General features: G+C 37.2%; 1 protein-coding gene across 2 annotated transcripts in view; it reads right to left on the bottom strand.

Moving 5' to 3' along the window:
• Positions 1-9,078: 9,078 nt before the first annotated feature.
• Positions 9,079-26,556, bottom strand: part of LOC145997170 (F-box only protein 9) — a 59,455-nt gene continuing 41,977 nt past the window's right edge. For both annotated transcript variants that reach the window (XM_083133855.1, XM_083133856.1), the window contains exons 6-9: positions 22,202-22,365; positions 21,746-21,934; positions 19,897-20,137; positions 9,079-11,342 (exon numbers count right to left, since the gene is read on the bottom strand). In XM_083133855.1, the coding sequence (XP_082989981.1) occupies positions 11,151-11,342; positions 19,897-20,137; positions 21,746-21,934; positions 22,202-22,365 (786 nt within the window). In that variant the 3' untranslated portion in view covers positions 9,079-11,150. The remainder of the gene's footprint in view (positions 11,343-19,896; positions 20,138-21,745; positions 21,935-22,201; positions 22,366-26,556) is intronic.

The raw sequence follows: 26,556 nt of genomic DNA, 5'->3' as shown, positions 1-26,556 counted from the left end.
AGGCACCATGGACAAATTAGTTTGTGCAGCAATTTTCACTAACAAATATATTGAAATGGAAATATTCTGATTAATTAGAATTATGCAGTGTCCAAAATGGATCACGCCAATGGAAATCAAAAATTACAATTGGGCAGAGGAAACTAAAAGGTTCCATTAGACCCAGTCATTGTCCTCTAATTTAAACCGAATTTTATATTTGACAATCCTAGACATAATCGAACTAAGACTCTCTATGATTATGCCATAATTTATTTACAAATATTAAATGTGAACGGTTCACATTAACATATAAAGTTTAAAAACATTAGAAAGCTATTTACGAGTGCAATTGTTGGGATCAGGGCATTGGCTTTTAAAAAATGTATTTACTGGGTCGCAGGCTCACAAAGATTGAGAACCACTTCACTATAGGATATAATCACTCTCATGAACACTGTGCAAAACCTGATTCTTCAAAAAAGACATAAAAGTGAGGATTAAACTATGAAGTGGCAACACAACATGCATAAGTGCTGCCTCTCTGCTTCCCATTTGTTCTTTGCTGTCTAACAGATGACATTTTCCTCATTTCTGATTGGCACATGAACTGCTGAACAATTGCTATTGTGGCAAAGGTGATAAGGTAGGAACAAACACAGTTTAAGAATGAGACATTTAAAAAACATTACAATAATAAGAAAGAATGTTTGGTTCGAGTTGCTGTTTTAAGTCCACTTTATGCACAGTAAGGCTAATCGGGACTGGACCTACAGTTTAAAGTGGGATCTGAACCACTTGTTCCTCCACCGGGTATCAAACCCAGGACCCTTTGATTACAAGGCAATGATGCTACCAATAAGAAAGAATGTGATGTTTATGATACTAAATAGTAAGTAAATAAAATTCAGAGTCTCTGCCAAATTCTGAAAAATGATTAATAACAATTCTGTCGACAGAAGCACATTAAGAATCAAAATTCTGTAACGAAAATACAATACAAATGCAATTCCTGCATCATTTACCTGGATCCTCTTGCTTTGTCCCATTTCTATCAAGTTTTCGGACTGTGTGTGCAAAATTTCTCTGGTTTTGGAACTACGCAGTGCAAGGATGGTATGAATCTGTGATAAAGTGTATACATTCCCATTCTCATTAACATTCACAGTTTCAAGTGTTTGGCATACCATATTGTATTAATTAATTCATAGATGTTTTCAGTAGTAACGCTTGTAGAATATTCTAAGCATGATTTTTGCTACTATTCTCACGCGGAACTTCAAGAGGGTGTTACTCACTTTGTGCACAAAACAAGATACTAATTACAAGTTTACGCTTGTACGGAAACTATTCCAGTGTTGTTTCGTGTGTACGTTCTTGAAGATTGCACGGTGCTGGCAGTCTATGTAAAAAAAACACACCAAATACCACCCAAAAAAAGAAAATTCTAAGAAAGGTTTGGTGCTATTTGTGAGGGAAATTGCAAGTTGTTTCTCTGAATGAATCATGTCATTGCAACAGAACTTATGTTTGTTATTTGCAAAGCTTTCTCGGAAGAGACTACAACTTCTACTGGAGTTCATATGATCAGCGAACCAGTGAATAGTCTATGCATGTTTTTAAACATACGTTACAAATATCCATACCATGAAAATAAGCTTGTTATTACTTTTAGAAAGTAAATAAAGTTTCAAATAAATATCACCTTGTACTTTATTTTCCAGTTCCTTGAATGATAATATACTCTAATTGTCTGAAAGTGTATTTTCTATATTTCCTTTATTTTTTCATTAAAACTGTTTAGGCTGGAATGGGCTCGATATTTTTGTGTTACCCATGTCGTACACAACATTATTTTCATTACATGCAGTCAGGTAAAGGTAAAAAAAGGGGTTAAAGTTTCCTGTGCTTATAGCACCGTGTCATGAAAGCACATTTAGAGTGATGTAGGGGGTAGAGCCCCACACATTCTCGAACTTGGCCACTTTGGAGGTGATGTGATCAGTACCACACTCTGCCGGACCCTGTGGCCGAGTGGTTAGCACATCGTGCTGCAACGCCAAGGGTCCCAGGTTCGAATTCCGCTCAGGCTTGGTTGTTTGTAAATGTCCATTCATCAATTTCATAATTTCATCACTCATCCCCATCTTCACAAATTAGCCAAGAGGCACAAAACGTGAAGTAAAATAAACTAAATCAATCGATCAGCAACACTCTGGCCACCTTTCCCCTCAGGGTTGTTCTCAGGTACCCATTGATTTGGGGCTGTGTGAGCCCCAGAGCCGCTTTATGTAGTGACAAGGCCAGAAAAATTCTGACCTTAGATCATCCACCCCAGAAATCGAACTCAGGTTGCCCACATGGCAGTCAGGCATGGTTTAGTTCTTCGAGAATAAACAATATATTTACAATTTCTTAATTTTTGCTAAGACATACATAATAAATAGAGGAATGCATATTTTGTTTCTGACGAAATGTGAAGTAACACATTGTAATATTAATTTTTCATGTTTCTGAAAAGGCCTTCCCGATGGTGCAGTTGTAGCGTCTTTGCCTTGTAATCAAGGGGTCCCGGGTTCGATACCCGGTGGAGGCACATAGTGGTTCGGATCCCACTTCAAACTGTAGGTCCAGTCCCAATTAGCCTTACTGTGCATAAAGTGGACTTAAAACACCAAATCAATCAATCAATCAATCATGTTTCTGAAAGGTGTGAGGTGCATTTTCCTACCCTCTTTTGTCACGAAATGATGCAAAATGATCTGCAAAATTCGAAATACCCTCTTAAACACGAAATTTCGAGTTTATTTACCGACGCAAGTTTGAATTATCCTGTGAATTATGTCATTCATAGAAAATTGATTCATTCTGCTGTAAATATTTGAGAAGCAAAAGTTGACTCATTTATACAGGAATAAACTGAATACTCTAGGAACTTTATAAATGTGCTATTAGAAGTGTTATGTTTATTTTGTGTAATAAATGAATTTTTTAAATCAAATTTAGGATTATATTAACAATTTTAAAACCAAAATGCCATTATATATTCCGCTTTTGATCTGATTTTTCAACACTATAACACCAAAATTTTATTTCATTTACTGCTTATGAACCCAAAATTGACTGTTTTTGTACCAAAATCTTGCTTTTTTATTTACCAAAAAATGTGCCTCTAATAATAAGTAATGTATGAATAATTTTGCTGAGAAAGAGCAACCGCAAGTCAGGCACACTTGTGGAACCTTCACAACTACTGCCATAGTGAAAACAATGGGCTGCAGGCAAAAGCTTGTGGTGGGCACAGTAGCAGCAATTGGATGCCAAAACTAGGAGCGGTGGTTGGGTGTGGGGCATTAGGAGGAAAGTTTACTTTCTCTTGGGAAACAAGGCTCGACATTAAGAGGCCGTAGTAGTGGGGCAAAAGCGTCAAAAAGTTAGCTCAGCAGTAGAGCATTAGCACAGAATGGCAGTCTCGGGTTTGTTTCTTGGTTGAGGGTCAAGTTTTCGCTAATTTTCTGGCAAGTTAATAAACATACAATCTAACTAAAACATTTAGCATTTAGCAAAAAAAATTATGGCTGAATGTCTGAAATGTACAAAAGAATAAGCAGGGGTGATCGATAAAGTGATCAAAATTACTGATTTAACTGACCAAATACTGAGAAATTACCGACACATTTATTTACACCATATTAATAAATTGTGATCTTAGAAGTAAATGTGGGATTGTTAAAAATTAGTATCTGGCCTCCACCGTCCTCCTAGACAGCCAATGCACAATTTTTATTACCAATAAAACAATGTTTTAAATATTGTACAAAACTATGCAAGGCAATTAAACACTCTATATAATTAACAAAAAAATAGCATTCAGTAAATATTGAAATACCAGACATATAGCAGGCAAGGACTTATTTAGTGGAGGGGTCCAGGGGGTCTGGACCCCCCTGAAAGATTTATTAAGTATAAAAATTGAATAATGAAATTATAAAATAACTAAAATTAAAGAATTAAAATATGTTTGTTGTTTAATTGACGGTTATTTATTTCCACAAAACTTATTGGAAGACAAGGATTATGTTGTGATCATACAAGTTTGAATAACAGTACCAAGACAGTATGCAAGATTTATTACTAACATTCATAAAATATCAGCAGGAAGTTTACTTTTCGTCAACTGGATTTAGCATCCTTTTTTTATATATTCCATGAATATTCGATTCTGTATGTATTTCACATTGATTTCCTTTATGTTTTTCTTACAAATTTTGCCGACCTTAAGTAGACGTAAGTTGGATAATGAATGTGTGTTTTTATATCATTATTCTTATACTGGCCTCTTACCTATTCATGTAATAAATATATAATTAATTAATTTGAATATTTTAATTGATTGATTGATTGATTTGGTGTTTTAAGTCCACTTTATGCACAGTAAGGCTAATCAGGACTGGACCTACAGTTTAAAGTGGGATCCGAACCACTATGTGCCTCCACCGGGACCCCTTAATTACAAGGTGACGACACTACCACTGTGCCATCGGGGAGGCATTGAATATTCTAATTAATTTAACATAATCAATTATTTTAGTTTAAATATTATTATTATTATTTTCAGACACTTTGAAACATATTTGTAGATACGTGCTTGATAGCAGGCTGAATACTAAGTTTGTCGTATGTGGATTTTCCATACACAAAGATTTGCACAAACATTTTATTATGGTTGATAAATCACACTACTTGACATCCAGATACGTTGCTTTGCAACATGATGCATTATGATGACGGAAGATGATAATGTCATCAACTCATTTTATCGGCATGCATTCTCTTCTTCCATTCTTCCTTCCCCTCCTCCTACCATGTTTACTCCCACCATTTTTTTCCCTTCTTGTTTCAGCTTCTCCATTTGATTCCTTCTTTTGTATACTACTCTTTTCACTATCTTCATCAGCCTTTTTGCATTTTCCCTTTGTTCCTTGGATCCAAGAGCAGGGAGCGTTTGTGTCCAGCGAGCACTCTAAACTGTTCCTCACCCACCATCCTTTCACCGTGGCAAGCTGGGGAAACAGAAGTATGTGTGCTGGTTGGTCGTAGAGAAAGAGAACACTTAGCATTATCCTTATGGGAGTATTACTTTACTTGTTCCCTTGGGAATATCACATGACGGTGTAGAAAAGTACATAAACGGAAAGAGGACATGTTGAAGATTTGATTTGTCATCAGAAAAAGTCAAAAACTTTAACTTTATTACCCGTAACTTGAAGTTGTGGTGTTTTTCTCTATAAGGAATATGACAATTCTAATTTATTATATTTTCAAACACTGTGTCCAGCTTAATAATCAATTAAAAATATCAACTTTCCTTGCAAAATAGGGAGAAATTCATACTCTCCTGTACAATTTGGTTTCTTTTTTGTAGCAGAGCCCATTCTGATGATACTGAAATAAAGGCTCACCTGGTGCAAGTCTGTCACTTCTTGCCCTAATAGCAACTGTTCACCAGAATGTTGATCTTCTGTGTTATATTAACAAGGTTTACCTTCATGATGGATGCAGTAAACAGGGTTTAACATTACTAACGTGAAATTTTGAAATTTCATATTTCCACGTTGCTCAATTTAATGGTTATATCCAATTAATTTCGAAGACTCTCTGTCTTCAGTCACTAAGGGTACGGTGTCGGGAGCGGAGATGGTACCACATCACTGCTTTGTTTGTTCCCGGGTGGCGGTAGTTGCAATTTCTCCCGTTCGGTGGTGCTGGCGTGTGTATCCTGGTTTGCATCGTCTGCTGCGCATTCTGTTGTCAGGTGGTGCTGCCGGGTGGTGGTTGGGAGTCAAGATGATGCTGCTCGGTGCGATACAGTTCCTGTTCCCTGCGTTGCTGCAGGGGTGTCGAGTATGCACAGAACAGATCAGAAGAAGAAAAGACGCGGTGCGCATACTCGACCCCTGCAGCCACGCAGGGAACAGGAACTGCACTGCACTGAGCAGCACGACCCAGACCAGGATACACATGCCAGCACCACCCAATGGGAGAAATTGCAACCACCGCCACCCGGCAACAAACAAAGCAGTGACGCAGTACCATCTTTACTCCAGACAAAGTCTTTGAAATTAATATGATATAACCATTAAATTGTGCAATGCGGAAATACGAAATTTCACAAAAGTTATACCTTGATCTCATATACATGACACAAAATAACATAATAGGAAAAGAGGCCCATAGACAGTAAAATTATAACTTTTTGGTAATTGAAGAATGCTAATACTAAAAAAAATGTTTTCACCAAACAAAATGATTATTATTATTGTCAGTCATTTGTATGAAAAATCATAAATAAAGTGTTAAATTGAAAAAAAGTCATCTCATTATAAGTCGTAATGGAGTAACAAATTAATAAAAAAAATGCAGTCATGCAAACAAAAAATACTGACAAATTACAGACCAAGATGAAAAACTGACATTTGCTGATTTTACTGACCATTTTTTTATCCCTGCATACATAGGACAAGGGAGGAGGAACATTTAGATGACATCAGAGTAAACACATAATGAACAGTTTTTAAACACATTTATTTAACATTATGATTTACATTTTTTTTAATACAATTGAAAATCTTGAGTTACCTAATGACCAAATGCATAGAATTCTGTACATTACAACTACTCTTGGACTTCTTTTATACCTGACTACTTAACATTCTCTTTCTAAGCTTTGTCAGTCATTTATCTTAAAGATTATTTTCAAGTCTTCATCTTAGTTTGACCACAAAGGTCAACTTCAACAAAAATAACTTCACAGCCAACAAAGGCCAACGATCAAAAACTTGCAGAATCTTTTGCAATCCTAGACTCGCAGAAGAGGCAGGTCAAGTAACCGAGTGTTTAGCGAGCAAACTTCCTCCTTGCTCATCACAGTATTAGGCCACAGAATTGCCTTCTGAGGCAGGTGCCATTGGGGGGTCACGGGCCCCTGCATAACCAAATTGTTTGTGCTCTTGCCTTTGGTCCTCGGTTCAATATCTATTGGAAGCCCATACAATTTTGGCACTGATTAGCACCAAGGTGGATAAAAATAGTGATTGTATTTTTAAAAATTTAAATCATATTAAGAGATCATTACCAAATGTACAAAACAGCATATCAACTAAATGCCATGGTACAACAGCCCTTTGAGAGCCTAGGTGTACCACGTGGATTTTCATTGGGTGACTCACGGCCAGCGCATCAAGTCCTATTTTCGATGTTTTCTGGTTTTCGAGACCCGATTCTGCTACTTCTTTTCAAGCAGCTCCCCAACGGTCCTCATGATGCTGGGTCAACACCAAAATGTTTTGAGCTCCCACTGGGAATTGAACCCAGGACCACTTGCACCAAAGGCAAGAGCAGTAACAATTAAAAAAACACCTACTTGATGTGTCCCTGTGTTCTCCCTCCCGCCATTGTACTATGTGCTCTTTGCACAGATCCACATGCTCCTTGCCTATGCACCTGGCGATACCTTGTTGCAAGAACTATTTTTGTTAATACTATCAACATATTGGGCCTCCCCCATTGCACAGTGGTAGCGTCATTGCCTTGTAAGTAAGGTGTCTCGGGTTCGATACCCGGTGGAGGCACAAGTGGTTTGGATCCCACTTTAAACTGGTCCAGTCCCGATTAGCCTTACTGTGCATAAGGTGGACTTAAAACAGCAACCAAACTATTAACACAGCATTTAATCTATTAAAACGACATTAACAATCACAACAGAATGCTTCCAAATAGTGTTTTCAGAACCAAGGCCTATCAGTTTTTTAGTTGTATAATGCTGATATTCAATCCAAGAACTAGACAGTCATTATGATGATGTTGGTCAATATCAAGCACTTGTATCTTTATAACTACGTTGCTATAAATATTTAGTGGCTGATTTACAGGTTTCAGATGCCCGGAAACAGGTTTCAGATGCTCTGAAACAGGTTTCAGATGCCCTGAAACAGGTCTTAATTTTTGAGATGATGTTTTATGTCCACTTTATGCACAAATAAGCTAATTGGGACCTGACCTACAGTTTAAAGTAAGATCCGAACCACTATTTGCAAAAATGGTTTCAGGTTAGCCCTGGTCAACCTGCGACACACTTGTATACACACGTGGGCTGCAGGGTGAGTAACAGTACTTAGAGGCCAAAAAAAAGAAGGAGTGAGGGAGGCAGGGGACCTCGACCATCACATAGGAAACTCGTCATCATCTTATTCGTGGAGTAACAGTGCAGTGTGGAATTGTACTCATAGCTGAAGAAACAGGAGGTGGTTCCATGAAGAAGGGAGGAATCTTCCCGTACAGTGAAGGGCAGTGTGCAGGTGGAAAGTTCACACTGTACACAGCGTGTACAAAACACATGAACTTTCCATACAAATGCTCCTGTTTTAGGGACTGAAGCAACAGGCGACAAACCGCAGCAGTGGTTCACACCGAAGTGACAAGCGAAACAGGCCCCTTCAGTCCATAAACAGCATTCGCCGCACATGCACGAACAACAGACCAAGTTGACATGATGCACACTATTGAGAAAATGGACCATTCCGAACAACATGTGACAAATGGAATGTAGCTTGTTGCTTCTGTCTCAAAGCTCCCTACATTACAAAATGCTAAATGCCTATATTTATATATATACGATGTAAACTTATTGCTTATTACATTTCTGTAGAGAGACTTCAATTCATTGAGCATGAATGATGATTAGATGAAGCTGATGCAAGAACACTCACAAACTATGCTAGAACAATCACAAAACTTAAACCCAGAATCTTAATTACAGAGAAACTTAGTACTCACATTTTCTGCGAAGCTGTTTTTAGTTTTTCTATTAATTTCGCAGAACACACTGCCACCATTCTTGTTGGAACTTGTTGCATTATTGCTTGATGCGTTTCATTGCACACAGCCGACAACAGCGCACCTAGGAACAAAAAAAGCACCAAGCAATGGTGCAACAAGTTCAAATGAGGGTGGTGGCAGTGGTCACCAAAATTAATAGAACAACTGAAAAACAGCTTCCCAGAAAATGTGAATACTAAGTTTCGCTCTACTTATTTACTACCTCTTCTCTCATTTCCCAAAATATATTTGTGAACCCAGAATCTTAGGTGTCAAATCATCAGGTGACCTCACTAAATGCACTAGGCCACTGGTACAGGAGTTGAGCATTTGCTTTATCAACAACATGACCCTAAATGTATAACAATCTATTCTAGCTCACCTGTGCACACCCCCATGCAAGAAGTCACTAGAACAAATGAATTATCTTGCGAAGACTCCTACAATGACTTCTCACACAATTCTCACCTTATGAAGGCCTTTCTCTTCCTCCTGTGTGAAATATAAGAATCATATAACATACAGAACTCTGACCCACTCAACTCATTTCCTCCTGCTGGATGGACCCTCAGTTCAACAATGAGATGACAGATCGGAACTGCGCTTCTGCTAGTCTCTCGCTAAGAGTTACTACAGGGCAGAAACTCATCTGATAGGAAAAAATTAAGAATTCTGAGCTCTGAGTTTGTTTTTAATTCCACTTTATGCGCAGATAGGCTAATCGGGACTGGATCTACAGTTTAAAGTAGCATCCGAACTACTGTGTGCTTCCACCAGGTATTGAGCCCAGAGGAAACCCTTCATATCAAGGTAACAACATTACCATTATGCCATTGGAGAGGCCCACTACAAGTGGCAAGTGCAGTATCTTGCATCAGTCTGGTGTGGAAGGTACCATTTACGAAATTTCCAATAGAAACTAATTCACTTTCTCCTTACAATTTCTCCTGTAACGTTACGTTAGGAAATATTACTAAAAAAATCTGGCTGGGGGACAACATGTACCCTGCTTTGACCTCTGAGAGTTAATAATATAGCTATTATGCCCTTAAACTACAATACAAACATCAACTGAGTTGATTACTGAAGCAAATGAACTTCTGAAGGTGTTTAAAACACAAGGTACCGATTCTACAGATCTCAGAATTAAAAAAAAAAAAAACTGGCAACGAGTAAAGGAAGTTAGGCAGACGGAGAATGGTGATGATCACATCACCTCCAAAATGGCCGAGATTGAAAAATGTGTGAAGCCCTACCAGCACATTCCCTTATATATGACTCGTGGCATGGTGGAAAGTGCACAGGGTACTGGCAAACTTTTCATATACCCAGGGGTAGTCAGCTGGTATTGAATATGCTTGTCCACATAGTGTCACACAGAAAAAGCATACTCCTCTTTTGAAGGAAGAGTTCTTGAGGGTTAAAGGCAGCTGGAGCATGATGTTGATCACACAACCTCCACAAAATGGCCAGGATTGTGAATGTGTGGGGCTTAACCGTCACATACCTCTATGCTTTCATAGCACGTTGCAATGCTCAGGGCTATCTTTGCATTTACATTATATATATATATATATATATTAATGTCCTACAAAAATCAAAGTGTGAATTAATTATTCATATTTTCTCCTTAAATGATTGTATACTACAATCTAATGAATTATGTCAAAATTCATTTTAACTTGTGCATTCTATCATAGTTATTCTATCACAGTTCTCGATTTATTTGCATTCTCTTTCTGCAGGAATTATCTACTACAATATCTTGATTGAATGTTTGTGCTCTAAGGAAATATTGTCATTATTCTAAAGCAGGGACAAATTTACCTTCCACCTTCTATTGAAAGAGCATAACCCATTACAAGTGCAGAATCTAGTGCATTAGTATTAACAAAAATAGTGGTTTACCAGCAAATATATTGCATCTGTATATTTCTACAAAATACATCTGTCATTCCTTCATTGTTACATTATTCTGAATGCAAAACCTTTTGCACGTTGGAGACCGTGTACAGTTCATGATACATTGCATATATACATCCCTTAAAAAGTACTAATGAATGTACAATTTCCTTTTTGCAAAGAAAAAAATCATCCGTGCATTACTACATTGAAAACAATAGTAAAGTACATAAAAAATGTCAGAAAAAATATTCACAATCAAATACTTGTTACAAGAGGAAAGAAAATGGAAGAACAAATGTTTCTACAAACATATACACACTATTTTACAGAATTAAAGATTGCAATAGGGCACAGAAGACAAATAGGAAAAAAAAATATACTTCTCGCTACTACTGTAGTGGATTTTCTGATTCAGTCGTGTAGCTCTTTACCCGCGAGAACCAAAATGGTGGAAATTTGTTACTCACGAGGTCGAAAGTGCTTGTACTCTCCTGTCCATTCCTGTACTTTGTGATGACCGAGTAGTGTTCCCATATCAGCTGAATGTTCACTTTATTCTTGTATGACTGAATCTGAAGCTCCTACAAGGAAGGCAATAGCATTTGTCAGTTTAGAACAACGTAAATAGATAAAGTTGGCATTACAGAGTTAAATGTGGCAATATGAGAAAGGTATTACGAGTTTAAAAGCGGATTTTTGATAGTTACGAGGGGAGAGTGAAAAGTTTTGGGTTTTAGGACACACTGTGCGAACGTTTATGAAATTCACATGATTCCTTCTATGTTTTTGTCAGGTTGAAAATTAATGAAATGTCAGAGAAGAGAGTGGCCGACAGGGGCGTGATTCCGTACTTCTGTTGGAAAGGCCTCACTGCACAGGCTGCTTTGGTCGAGTGTGGCTTCACTGCACTTCCCCATCCACCTTATTCCCCCAACCTGGCCCCTCCAATTTTCATCTTTTCCCTGCTATGAAGAATTCACTTCGAGGACGTCACTTCTACACGGACGTAGGCAGTCATTCAATGGTGTGAGTCTCAGGACAAATCATTCTACCAGATGACTGTAAACAAACTGCAGCACAGAATGCATAAGTGCATTGATCTGGGGGTGATTATAGAGTTTATGTGAATATGTAGAGAAATCATAATGTAGAAACTGATAGTTTTTCTTGTATGTACGTATTGCTTGCATATAAACACAGTTTTTCATTGTGACGTTTCAGGAGAACACATGCTCCCTTCATCAGACATTTATTATTATGTAATTATATGGATTATAAGGATTATGTAGGACAAACAGCAATAAGATGGCACGAAAACGATTTAGACAATATAAATCTAAACCCAAGAACAGGTTTGTCAGCTCACATCGTTGAAGAGAAGCATTTGATTAAAAAGAGTGACGGGAAACATAGATATGAATGTCTGGGAAGCTTCCTTCATTGCAGAAGAACACTGGAATAAATTAAATAATGATTGGTTGATTTGTTGTTTTAAGTCCACTTTATGCACAGTAAGGCTAATTGGGACTGAACCTACAGTTTAAAGTGGGATCCGAACCACTTGTGCCTCCACCGGGTATCAAACCCGGGACCCCTTGATTACAAGGCGACGACGCTACCACTGCGCCATCGGGGAGGCCCCAAATTGAATAATGAAAATGGTAACATAGACCCACTATGGTGTTTTCTTTTTCACAAGTGGAGTAAGCCACCATCTTTAAAATTTAATGTAACAGAAAACATCAAGAAACTCTGTGAAAGCAATGATGATTTTGAATTGCCTGATGATATTTGGGATTCATAATTTTTTAAATAAAAAATAATGTGATCAATTTTTTTTTATCCGAGATAAAAATAAAACAGACTGCTTGTTTTTCACAGTTAAATTGCTATATTACAACAATGTAACATTGACAACATCCATTGTATAACATTGACAACATCCATTGTATAACAGATTATCTTTTTTGTTTAAAACATTCTTAAGCATTGTTATAACTGTATCTTTAGTCAAACTAAAAATAAATGTCTGATGAAGGGAGCGTGTGTTCTCCTGAAACGTCACAATGAAAAACTGTGTTTTTATGCTTGTAATAACCATAGACTACAAGAAAAATAATTATAGAAACTGTGAGGCTCAAAACTTTTCACTCTCCCCTCCTCGGTGTCAAATGTATACCATATTTCAATGCATAATTGTCAAAGATTTTATGCCAAATTTTTCTGGAAAAAGTACGATGCGACCATTATGTGAAGATTCTTTATACAAAAAATTGTGCTGGTATTACCGGTACTACTAAAGTGTCTTTGGTGCAAGATTAGGATGCACAGAATACTAGTTAATATACCCTGAAATTGAAAACAGTCCAAATCAACACACATAATTTCTTCATGACAGTTTAGCGAACATCTTTTTAGTTAACACATGAGTTGTTATTGACTTTTGCATTGCAGTCGAAAATACACTTGAGAAAATTTGCTACAGTGTTGCTAAGTAAGGATTTACAAAATTTAATCTTCTGTGTCCAAGAACTCTGTTACGCTATCATTGGTCAATGCAACAATTACGCAATGAAAGGTTGTAAACAAAATTTTAGACTGAAACAAATAGGTGCAACCATTATTTAGTGGTGACGATTATGAGATGAAATATGATACGAGGGGGCATCAAAAAGTTTTGCCTGTTGAGGTATAATTTGTTTAATAATGGAAAGATTGAAACAATGAGCATGCATATAGCTTGCCTGGAGTGTCCTATACTCAGTGTAATCCTTCCACATAGTCATATTCGATGCATTTGAGAGTGTGTTTTACCCAGGCTTCACACAAAGTTTGGAAAAAATCAACAGAACACTACCTGCCTCACCGTTTTCAGAGCTGTTTTAACTTTTTGTAGGTCCTCGAACCTCACCACGGAGCATAGACTTTATGATATCCCAAACTCTCAATCATTGCCTGTGCTGACCCATAGGTCATGTGCACTGCATCAGAAATTTCCTGGGTGGTGATGAGTCTATCCGCTCGAATCAGCTCATCAACCCTGTGGCGGTTGTCGTCGGTCATCGGCATTGATGGCCTGCCACTCATTGTCTTGTACGCACTTTTGGTTTCTCCCACTTTGAACTTAACTACTTAAGTCTGTGCTTCGTGGCATAGGATTCAAGGACCTACAGGAGGTTGAAACAGCTCCGAAACGGTGGGGAAGGGAGTGTTCGGTGGATTTTTTCCAAACTTCGTTTGAGGCCTGGGTAAAATGCTGTATCAAATGCATCAGCCCTATGGATGCTGGATGAACCAAATTTGGAGGGAAGCATGAGGATATGTGATGCCCATCCCCCAATTTTGAAAAACAAAAGAGAAACAATTGAATTTATGGAACATTTTCGAAAGTCTTAATTTTCAGGAAAATTTTAAAAATTGACAATTTCTCCCTGGTCCCATAACTGTTGCACATTGCTAAAGTGTTATTTTGTTTTCATTATTACATGTAAAAGTGAAATATGTCAGCAAAATGCAGTGGTTGAGGATTTATAGCCAATTTTATAAGATCTATCCCATAATAGTCAGAGCAAACAATGGACTTTTCCAAACTAAACTTGTTAATAACAACAATGGACATATTGTTTGCTTGTAATTGGAATATGTCATACCTTCATATGTTTACTAATGAACAAAAAAGACAGAATTGAAACTTCATGTGTAGTTTTCAAGAATACACACAACTGGTTTTCCCAGCCAACCAGAACGGGTTTCCACACATGGAAAGATGGCTTCCAGTCTGACCACTAAAGATTAAAATACACCATGTCCACAAATTATTGGACAATTTTATAATTCTACAGTTTCACTAATATTAAACACAGACATGATATTAGCACCATGTGAAAGAGGGATGTTTGAAGTTTTCTAATGGCCTTAAATGCATTCTGTGTGTGTCCCATGTGATCTTCACAATAGCGGTGTTGATGCAGGGTGTCTACCAAAATAAGAAACCCAAAATTCTTGACTTTTTCTTGACCTTTATTTAATCGCCCCCTATTTAGGTATAGCTGCAAAATTAAGAAAATATATATTTTTATTCAATGAAAAACCCCTACCACAAGGCAGTTAAGATGAAAACTGAAGCTGTACGTTAACAAGAGAATGGCCACATTACTTTATATAATACTAGCTAATTACCTGGCATTGCCTGGGTATTTATTTATCCCAATGTTCTATTAGACAAGAAAATAATGAATTCTAACTATAGTGTAAAATGTAAGTAATTTTATTTGATCCTGAATGTCACCAATTAGCTTAGCGACTCTGAAAACTATGGATTCCACGCTAATATCGGTCATTTTCGCAACACAAACTCATATCAGCCTGAATGTTAGACAACCCGAGAAACACCATCGTTGTGATGCAGAGTCACGGCTGATTTTTGTGCTGAATTTAATATCGGTAGTTTTCTATTATTTTTACATGTCACCCTCATCCCACCCATACCCCTAGGGGTGCCTGGGGTGTCTTAACCCCACAGTATTTCTTTCCAGATTGCAAGTGATACGTGTACCAAGTTTGGTTGAAATTGCTCAAGGTGTTCAAGAATTATGCTGGAACAAATATATATATATAGAAGATAGATTTTTACAAAACTTCACGCATACAAGAATGCAATTCTTAAGAAACAGAGTGAACAAATCTTAACCACAACTCAATGCAATTTTAGATTTCCAAGTATTCAATTTTATCAAATCCCAGTACAGGTATATAAGAAGATAAGTTCACTATACACCATGATTCAAACAGAATATACGTATTACAAACCAGTATGCTGTTGAAAGTACTCATCGGATTACAGTCCAGCACTTCTGAACGGAAGGTAACATCGCGTAGTTTCGTTCAATTGCCACTAGATCACGAGTGCAGCACTTGTGCTCTCACAATCCCGCTATTTCAGTTCGAGTCGAAATGGCGACGCAGCAGCAAAAGGCATTCTGTGTTGTCGAGTTCGGTAAGTGTAACTCTGCAATTACAGTGCAAAGACGTTTCCGCTTGCGTTACCAAGTGAGTGGAACATTCGCAGGTGGTATAGACAGTTCATAAACACTAGTTGCATATGTAAAGGAACGAGCACTGTGTCAGAAGAAAATGTTGCGAGAATCCAATTGTCTTTACAATGTAGTCCTTCCAAATCAACACGTCGTGCAAGTCAGGAGTTGCAACTGCCTCAGACAACTGTGTGGAGAGTTTTGCAGCGTCGTTTCGTGATGAAGACATACAAGTTACTGTTTTTATAAGCGCTGAAGCATGAGGACAAGGGGAAAAGTGTGGAATTTGCTGGCAAGATACTGGAAGCTGTTGAAGAGGATAACAGTTTCACGGGAAGACTTGCGTTTAGTGAAGAGGCTACTTTCCACCTTAGTGGTAAGGTTAATAAACAGAATGTAAGAATTTGGGGCCTACAAAATTCACATGCATACATTGAACATGAAAGAAATTCACCAAAAATCAATGTTCATCTGTGTACAGTCCATACTTCTTCAATGAACAAATAGTTAATGGTGAGAACTATCTTGCTATGTTACAAAATTGGTTGTTTCCAAGGCTGCATGACGAAGGTTTTGACAACATAATTTTCCAAGAAGACGGGGTCCCACCTCACTGGCATCGTCAAGTGTGCATTTTTCTCAAAGGAACTCTTCCAAGATGTTGGATTGGTCGTCAGGCAGTTAACGACTTGGCACTTTTCAGCTGGTCTCCAAGGTCACTGGACCGATCTTGCCTCCATGTGACTTCTTCCTCTGGGGGTACATTAAGGAAACCGTTTATGTACAACCATTACCAAATGACCTGGACTAGCTGAAAAAACAAATCAGTGCTGCGGTTGCTTCAGTCATGAAAGACATGCTTGCCCGAGTTTGGGACGAATTTCATTACCGCTGTGATATAGTTTGTGCCACTGGTGGAGGGCATATGAACATCTATACATAAAACTTGTAGTGTTTGTGAGTCTACGTACAAAGTTTCACCACAATGTGACTCCACCAGGGGTTATAATAATTCAGCATTCAATAATCTGATGAAATCACTTGAAACAAAGAAATACCGATCTACAATATCAACATTATTGTCCATTTGCAAAATATTTAGTAAAAACTTTCCACCTCGCTCCACTGATAATAGTGAACAAGGAGAATAATAACATTTGCATACACCAAAGAAGCCAATCAGAATACCACATGCAGAAAAATCAATTATAATCTATCTAGCAGTTGTTTATTTCTTTCTTAATGACCGAACCAACCAAATAAAGCTAAATGTACATATGTATATATGTTAGTACTCGCTCAATGCTGTTTTACTTCGTACTTTATTCATATTACGAGGACCATCCGGAAATCATTATCCATTCGTGCCGTGTGGAGCGCTAGTGACGCTCAAGGTTAAACTTCAGTTGACTGTCTCTTCAGTGTGTGCGAAGTCTAGTAGCGCTGTCATTGTAGTTATTATTTCTGTGAGTGTTAACAATGTTCAAATGAATTGAAAATGCCACTACTTGTGAAGTTAGGGCTGTGATCATATTTCTCAAAGCCAGGAATGTGCAACCACGTGATATTCACCGTCAATTAAAGAAGGTTTATGGAGACAATGTTACTGATGAGTCGTCTCTTCGGCGAACGTTCCGGGCACCCATCTGCCATTACGGACAAACTGCTGAGTGCAGTTGATGAATTCATCCAGAATGATCGGCACGTCACACTTGATGAAATCAGTTAACAGTTCACTGATGTTTCACGAAAAATTGTTCATGAAATTGTCAAGGATCATCTGAAGTATGGGAAAAATTTGTGCAAGCTGTGTCCCTAGCTTCCTTACATTTCATAGTGATGATGAACTGAAAGAAGAGGTGACTACTTTTCTCAATGGACTGGCAGCAGAGGAATATGAAGCTGGGCTACACAAACTCATCACACATCATGACAAATGCTTAAATGTACATGGAGACTATGTAGAGAAGTAGTTTAAAGTTTGTTGTTAACAATTACAAAGTTTTTTCAAAAAGTATTTGTTAGTTTTTTTTAAGTTAAAAAATATGGGTACTACTTTCCGGATGGCACTTGTATTATTGCAGTCGTTGCACTCTTTGTAGCTAACTTCCCTCCCTTGCTTCACCCTGTCTACAATGCAGGTTTCGCTTTCAGTTGTCCCTCCCCCATGCCATGCATGAAACAAGATGGGTGAGATGGCATCCCTTTAAAATCCCTCAACTTGTGTAACACGGTCTTGAGTGAAACAGGATTTCAACACGTGCCTGAGTGAAGATGCAGACACGCACTGCTTAGTGAGAGCAAGCCAGAAGAGCAAACCAGTTTTGTGGTTACCTCTACGCAGACAGCTGCCAGCTGAACACAAATCAAGTTGTGTTCGTAAGCGCAGTGTAGCCAACTGACATCTGATGAAGCGAAACAGGTGAAGTAGCATGGGAAAATTCTGTTTTGAAAGAGATGGTGTTCAATGAATAATTACAATAAAAAAGATTTGCATTGCAGGTTTATTTGGGTGTGCACATGCGAGTAGGCAGAAGCTGCTACTGCTTGTGGCTACAGTTAAGTTACGAGAAATTCTATTTTTGGAGAAGGTGCTTGAATGGCTTATAGAGTTCTGGGACTGCTTTTGAACCTTGTTTTTTTCAATCAAATATATAAGACTCTTAATTATTATGAATATTCACTTTCACTGCTATTTTATAGCAAATTTATTTCTACACGCACAAAAACAGGTGAAAATTCAAAGAATAATGTAAAATTACGAACAGCATCAAATATGTTGGGTGGTATAATCATTTGCATCAGTGCCTTCAGGCTAAAGTAACAGAGGTACATTATTTCACCATAACACATCTGTGATCTGAAAACCCCAACTTCGTAAACAACATAATCTTCATATACTTTTGAGCAGATTTCCTATAAAACTTCTATATGCAACAAAAATTGTTTATGTAAAACTGAAACTTGAAGGACCTATAAGGTTGCAACAGACCAAGAATCATAAGAACAAGAGGAACTAGTTTCTGAACTGAAATTGGGGAGCGGAATCACAAGAACTGAATCCAATAGTGGAAATGAACGACTTGTTCCTTTTGCGACTTTTTTTCTCTTGCAGAGTCCAAAATGCACGTAAATTCCCCGACATTTCCCAGGTTTTCAAGATGCGTAATAACCCTAAGCAGCCAATCTCTATTTACGCCAAAGTAATCAGGGTGTGTGGGTGGTTTGGGGGAAATATCTTTGAAGTATACTCAGTTGCACGTGGAGACTAATTTTCTCTTTTCAGAAGAATAGCACAAAAAAGAACAAACAACAAAATATTTAGTAATATGGACACTATGAAAAGATATAAGGTTTGGAAGTTAACAAAGAGAAAATTAAATATATGCTTACAGGCCGAAACCAAGTTTTAGGTAATAATCAAAATCTAATTATTGATAACAACTCGTTTGAACCAGTTTCCAAATTCAAATACTTAGGAGTAATATTAACAAGTGAAAATTATATTAAAGAGGAAATAAAAAGTACACTTAATTCAGGAAATGCATGTTACTTCTCTTATAAACTTTTGTCTTCTAGTTTAATATCTAAGAAACTAAAAGTTAAAATATACAAAACAGTAATATGGGTGTGAAACTTGGTCCCTTACATTGAAAGAGGAACATAAATTGAGAGTATTTGAAAATAAGATCCTTAGGAAAATATTTGGACCTAAAAGGGATGAGGAGACAGGTGAGTGGAGAAGGTTACATAATTTAGAACTACATAATTTGTATTCATGTCCAGATATTATTAGAATAATTAAATCAAGACGACTTAGGTGGGCAGGCCATGAGGCACGACTGGGAGAGGAAAGAGGAGTTTACAGGATTCTTGTTGGGAAACCTGATGGTAAGAGACATGTAGGAAGGCCAAGACGAAGATGAAGGGATAACGTTGAGATAGACCTAAAGGAAATCGGTCGGGATGGAAAAGAGTATATAGATCTTGCTCAAGATAGGGACAGATGGAAGGCCTGTGTTGCTGCAGCCATGAATCTTCGGGTTTAAGAAGGCTAGAGAGTTAGTTAGTTTTATGAAAAGAAATAAAACAAGCGACTCACGATGTGAAAAGTCTGTTCTCCCAGGTCCTGAGTGAATTCTCTTCGTCTGCGAAATCTATTGTTAACTGCAGTCTTCACGTTGTCCTGTCTTCGCAAGATGAGAGTTGTGCAGTTACCGCGAATCATGTAGTGCCCTGATAATATGGCAGAGTTCCGCGGTGTCCTTGATCGGAGAAGGCCAAGTGACGATATTGGGTCATCAGGTGTCGTCAACATCAGAACCAAGCCATCTGGGAAGAATCTGAAAGGAGTTGAAAAACAGTGCATATGAATGAATGAATTGAAAATTGTGGGTGTGTCAGCTCTTAGGCTATTCTGCACCCGTTATTATTATATGGGGCCCAACCCCTTAAAATAACTATAATAAACATTTGTCGGAGGACTAAAATATTCTTACCTGGGTTACAATTTGAGGCTATAAAGGGGCACTCAGCACATATAACAACAAAATACAGGACAACACACACACAGCCCTACAAAGGATTATACTGGCCATAGGTTCAGACAGATGCCAGATCCTCATTCAAAATGCAGCCAAGGTTGACATTTGAGTGTACTACATGGAAGGGTCACACCTTACACCACTAAAAACCGTGCACATGATTTAGCGAAGAGAGAGACATGATGTGTATTAATAGAATGGACTATACTCAAGGCCCAGCCAATCATTTGTACGACACCAGCGAAGCATTTTTTTAAATTTCCTCTCTCTTAAGAAACCAATATGATATTCCAAAACATGAAAGATTACCTTTGTTTAGAATTCTTTCCAGAACATTCATGTGAATCTGTGTGGTTTGGTTTCTCTGTCTTCTACATATTCACACTAGTTTAGTTTAGTTTACATAGCCATGAAGCTACTGCAACAAAGAACTGGCTTCTACATCATCACAATGCACAGTTTCACACTTCCTTGTTCACCAGGGACGTTTTGACAAAACTCACCCATTCTACTCACCTGACTTAGTTCCCTGTAACTTTTTTTTCTGTTCCCTCCACTGAAAAACAAGTGGAAAGACTGCAAGTTTGACACAACTGAGAGGATCGAACCAAAGCTCACAGAACAAGACTTCCAGGATGCACTTTAAAAAGAGCAAAACTACTGGGACCTGTGTGTATGTGTGGAAGGAAATTACATCGAGGGTCATGGCATTCAATATGCCCAAGGTGAGTTTCTGGCCAGTCCCAAAAATTTTGGATTCGACCTCTTATAATATTCAGGGCCTTTTAGTCCCGCCTTCAGGGGATATTTATTATGTTTTGAGTTTGAGTTGGTGTTTTAAGTCCACTTTATGAACAGTAAGGCTAATCGGGACTGGACCTACAGTTTAAAGTGGGATCCGAACCACTATGTGCCTCCACCGGGTATCGAACCCGGGATCCCTTGATTACAAGGTTATTTATTATGTTTTGTTTCTTATGGCTTTGTAGCATTTTTTTCAACTTAACCATGTTTATATTGAAATTTTTGTATACGAAAATTAGTAAACAACACATAAGCCATTACATAAAGGGAAAATATTTAAAAAAGGAAAGATATATAAAAAAAATACATACAATAATAAGTCTGACCTACATGCACGGACACACACAAACACACTCACACTCAATTATTCCCGATAATAATTTCAAAGTTCGATTATTATGCTGATTAAGGAATTTCAGTGTGCATTCTGCACATAAATGTATTCAATTTGTCCCCAGTATACACCTGCACCAATGTGCTAACTATTTGTGGCCAGTAAAAATGTTTTATTTGTGTCTTAAAGACATACGCTGGACATGTGTTTTGCATTTCGAGGGGCAATGAGTTACAAAGACGAGAAGTGGAATGATGAAGATTACATACCTCAGATAACGAAAATAAGCAACTAGATGCCACGGTCGATAAAATCGATCTTGGAAGCTGTTTTCACCTGATCTAACATATGTGGTCTTGCTTATGTAGCATCCATTGAAGTGAAGTCTCGGACGCTCAATGAACATCTGCCTCCAGGAGTTATATTTTGTCAGAATTCCGCAGTTAACACCCCACACCCTAAGAGAGAAAAGGAAGAACATCACTCTATTGTATTGCATCTTTACTAATTTTAATTTATTGCATTAACTCAAATAACGCATGCTCTGAAATCACTAACTTACGATCTCTGTGCTCAAAGGGTTAATGCCAAAAAGTCATTTTACATACCATTGATACAAAATGTACTGTTTTGTACTGAAATGTTGATCTTTTATTGATCATAAACATGTGTCCCTTTACAATAAACACCAGACTATGATTAGCTAACATATTCAGTGATCGTACTTAATGCAAGCCAGCCTCCAAATTTCTGGATCCCTGCTGCACAAGTAAAAGCCCCGACACACACGTGAACATACTTCTAGCGATCTCAAATCCAGGTCGGAGGAAACCACCCATCGAAAGATGAACAGAATTATCTCCATTGGAAGGGCTGACATATGAGTTGCCTGAAAAGACAGAAAAATGGACACATCCAATCAAAATTGTTGTTGATTCTGATAAAGCACTTAGGTACTTATGTCAATACCCAATACTTTTAACCCTAAAATAAGAGTAGTAACACGTATGTCAGGAAGTGCATCTTTGTGACTTTTGGTGGATACTGTGACTCGGATAATGTTTGGATTTGAATTTTCAAATTTCAATTAAAAATTTTGGGTGTGTCAGCACTTAGGCTATTTTGAACCCGTCAACACTATACGGGGCCCAGCCCCTTATTGTAACAAAAATAAAAGCATTTCTGAAAACTAAAATATCTTTACCTTGGTTAAAAGCTGATGCTGTAAAGGGACACTCGACACACATAAGGACAAACACAGGGCAACACACACAGTAACAAAGATTATACTGGCCATAGGTCCAGACACCAGAGCCTCGTTAGTCTGCAAGATGCACTCCAGGGTGTACTACGTGGAAGTGAGGTTGACTTTTGGGTGCCTTAACAGAAGGTCTCCCCTTACGCCCCGGATAATGTTCGGAGATACATGTTTTGAGTGCTACATGAGCCTTGCGGTATCTCATTAGTAGAGCCTGGATTTTTATATAATATCAAAGTACAAAATATGTAACAATAATTGATAAAATATAAACCTAAATATGTAATATCAAAAGGATATGTAGCTAAATATGTAGTACAATGAAGTATATAATATTAATAATAATCGAGTATCCAAGCAATTTCAAGAATTGTGCTAGATATTTATTTTATTTGAACATATTCAACATAATTTTAAAGACACAAGTTGTTCAAATTAAAATTTGTATCAAATTTATAAACTCAAAAAAGCACAGAAACGTGCACATATATAAGAAACCAATTGTGTCAACTATTAATAACTTTTCACATCGCAAATTATTGTAGAGTATGTAAATATGTACGAGATCTCTTCATAACTTTCGAAACAAATTGTAAAAAAAGAGCGTCTACAGGAAGAACAATGGAATGAAAATACATAGCTACTTTTGTACTTTTTTGTACAAGGGAACATATTGTGTAACTTACTACATATAGGAAAGTAGCTTCCTTGTCCACCTATGGCAAGTTTCTAGGTGCTTTGCCTAAACCTAAGAGCGAAATGAAAATATATAACCAGAAAGGGAAGGGGAGAAAATCTCCAGCATCTTTCGATAACAGCAGCTTCTTTTTTTTTTTAATATATATACTTAGCAGTCAATTTTAGGTGATCATTACCATTATGCATCTCATTGATTAGAAAATATGACATCACATGAGATACAAATTTCCTTCAAGTTTCAGAGATGGAAAATATAGGAAAAAAGATCAAGATAGGAAAAAATTACTGAAATATGTTGTTTTATGTAAAGTAAATTAGCAAATATGTAAAATATGAGGATAAGTGAAAAAGTAAATGCACTTTTTTCTATTTTTCTGTAGGTTGGCTGTACAGCTTTCTGTGCTCGCACCATTGTCTTCGATTGTGGCAGGTTACAGTGTCATCACTTCAGTTCGCTCTGCACTGTTGTGAAGTAAGCATGGCTGTGAAACTGTCCGTGTGCACCACAGAAGAACAGCATTCCGTAATCAGTTTCTTGTGGTTTGAAGGTGTACCAGGTGCTGAAATCCATAGAAGACTTTCAGCATAATACGGTGACAATGTTTTACCGCAGCGAAGTGTTACCAGAGGATTGAAAAGTTCAAAAGCGGTCGAACAAGCATGAAGGACGAAGAAAGAGCAGGACATCCAGCCACATCCACTACTGATGACAACATTGAGCAAGTGCGTGTACTGATTCTGAATAACCGACGAGTGACTATTGATGAAGTGGCAAACCATATGCACATTAGTCATGGTTCTGCATACGAAATTATCCATAACAGGCTCAACTTTCATAAAGTCTGTGCAAGATGGGTCTCTAAACAACTCACTGAAGAGCACAAGCACAATCGTGTGAGAATCTGTCAGCACTTACTGGACCGTCATGCTAACAAAGGTGAAATCTGGGCTTTGAGGTGTTGGAGCATCCTGCATACAGTCCCGATGTCACCCCGTCTGTTTGGTCCACATAAAGATGCTTTAAGAGGCCGTTGATTTGCCACAGCTCAACATACAGTGCATACATGGCTTGCTGTTCAACGGAAAAACTTTTTTTTGTCAGGGTATCGGAAAGCTTGTGGAACGTTGCACCAAGTGTATCGAAGTGCAGAGTGACTATGTTGAGAAATGATGTCATTGTAAGTTTTCTATTATTGCTGTGAAAAATAAAAAAAAAGTGCATTTACTTTTTAACTTACCCTCGTATGTAATTATTTTCTTGTAGTTTACGGTTATTACAAGCATAAGAAAACAGTTTTCCTTTGTGACGTTTCAGGAGAACACACGCTCCTTTCATCAGACATTTACTGTTTTCTTATGCTTGTAATAACCGTAAACTACAAGAAAATAATTCTATAATGTGCAATGCGTACATAAAAGAAAAACCTCGTATGTAATATCTTGGCAAATATATAAAATAAAACTTATGCAAAATGATGTCAGTTATATAAGAATAGAATATGTAATTACATACAAATCCTAGCTCTACTCATTACTAGTTAGTAAAATTTAATTTTATTCTCGTTAAAATGGGGTGGGGATATTTTACATTGCCTGCTAAAAAAAGCATGGCTTTTGTATTAGAAGATATTCATTTTCTCCTAAACCAAAAGCAACAATTGCACAATCTTGCAATGACAATGAAACATACATCAGGCAATTTGCAGGCACCATTTTGAACCCTCACATCCTGGTACTGTCTACATATGGGGCAGACAAAGTTCAAATTTCATAATAAAAAAAAGTTGTTTTTTTTCAACCAAAGGTTTACAGCCAAGGATGTATTTAGGGGTCCAGACCCCCCTCCGAAAGACTTATCAAATACTACAATTAAATCATGAAAAATATATTAATTTAGCCTTTGTTGTATAATTTCCTCTGAATTTATTGGAAGACAAGGATTGGGATCATACAGTTTGGATGATTGATTTGCTTTATTTTACTTAGCTTTTTGCGACACCTTTCGGCTAATTTGCGAAGATGGAGATGAATGATCATGTGATGAAATTGATGAATGGACACTCACAAACATCCAGGCCAGGATTCGAACCCAAGACCCCTAGCATCATAGCGCAATATGCTAACCACTCCGCCAGAGACTGGCTCAGCCTTGACGGACAGGAAGGATTTATTTAGGGGGATCTAGGGGTCCAGACCCCCCGAAAGACTAATTACTAAAATTAAGTAATGAAAATTGTAGCACTTGTTGCATAGTTGATGGTTATTAATTTCATCTGAACTTTTTAAAAGGTAAGGATTATATTTGGATCATACAGCTTTGAATGACATTACAAAGAAGATTTATGTACACTCCTACTCAAAATAATATGCATAAAATATTAATCAGAAACTTAATTTTCTCCAACTAGATGTAACATTATTTTTGTTATTCTATAAATATTCAATTATTCATCCATTTGACATTAATTTCATTGCCATGGCACTTGTTTTTATGTATATAATTACGATCTTACGTACAGGTAAGCTACATAATGAATATGTGCTGTTATATCTCTATTCTTATACAGTCTTTTTACCTATTCATGTAATAATAATATAATATTAATTTGATTTAATATACTTATTTTAATTTAAACATTATTATTATTATTATTATTTCTCACACACTTGGTTCGGAGCCCCCCCTCCCGAAACATATTTCTAGATACGTGCCTGCTTACAGCCTAATGTGTGCTGTAACTTTAGCATTCATATCTTCAGATATAAAAATTTATTCAACACCTTACAAAATTTAAATTTCCTGCTGAAAACACTCCCTGTAAAGTGGACTTTTGCTTGCTTGTACTCATTCAAATCTTCCAATCAAATATCACATTAATGTGACAATAATCATAGCCACATACATGAAAAATATCCACCTTGGAAGTTTCAGCCCACAATAATTAATTTAATTTTTAAATATCACTGTATTGGTAAGATAGACTAAACTATATTCTAACATTGAGATGTTGACTTTGTACACTTAAGGGAAAGAGTTACAGTTTCACACCAGTTGTGCATTTATTTCAATATCATCCGAATGGGCACTGCTACTAAAAAAAAACACTGGGCATATGCAAGAAT

Source organism: Lepisma saccharinum, chromosome 13 (assembly GCF_977018435.1).
Source record: "Lepisma saccharinum chromosome 13, izLepSacc3.1, whole genome shotgun sequence".
NCBI classification, from domain to species: Eukaryota; Metazoa; Arthropoda; class Insecta; order Zygentoma; family Lepismatidae; genus Lepisma; species Lepisma saccharinum.
The sequence above is the reverse complement of the archived record's forward strand: the minus strand, read 5'-3'. Positions and strand labels throughout refer to the sequence as shown.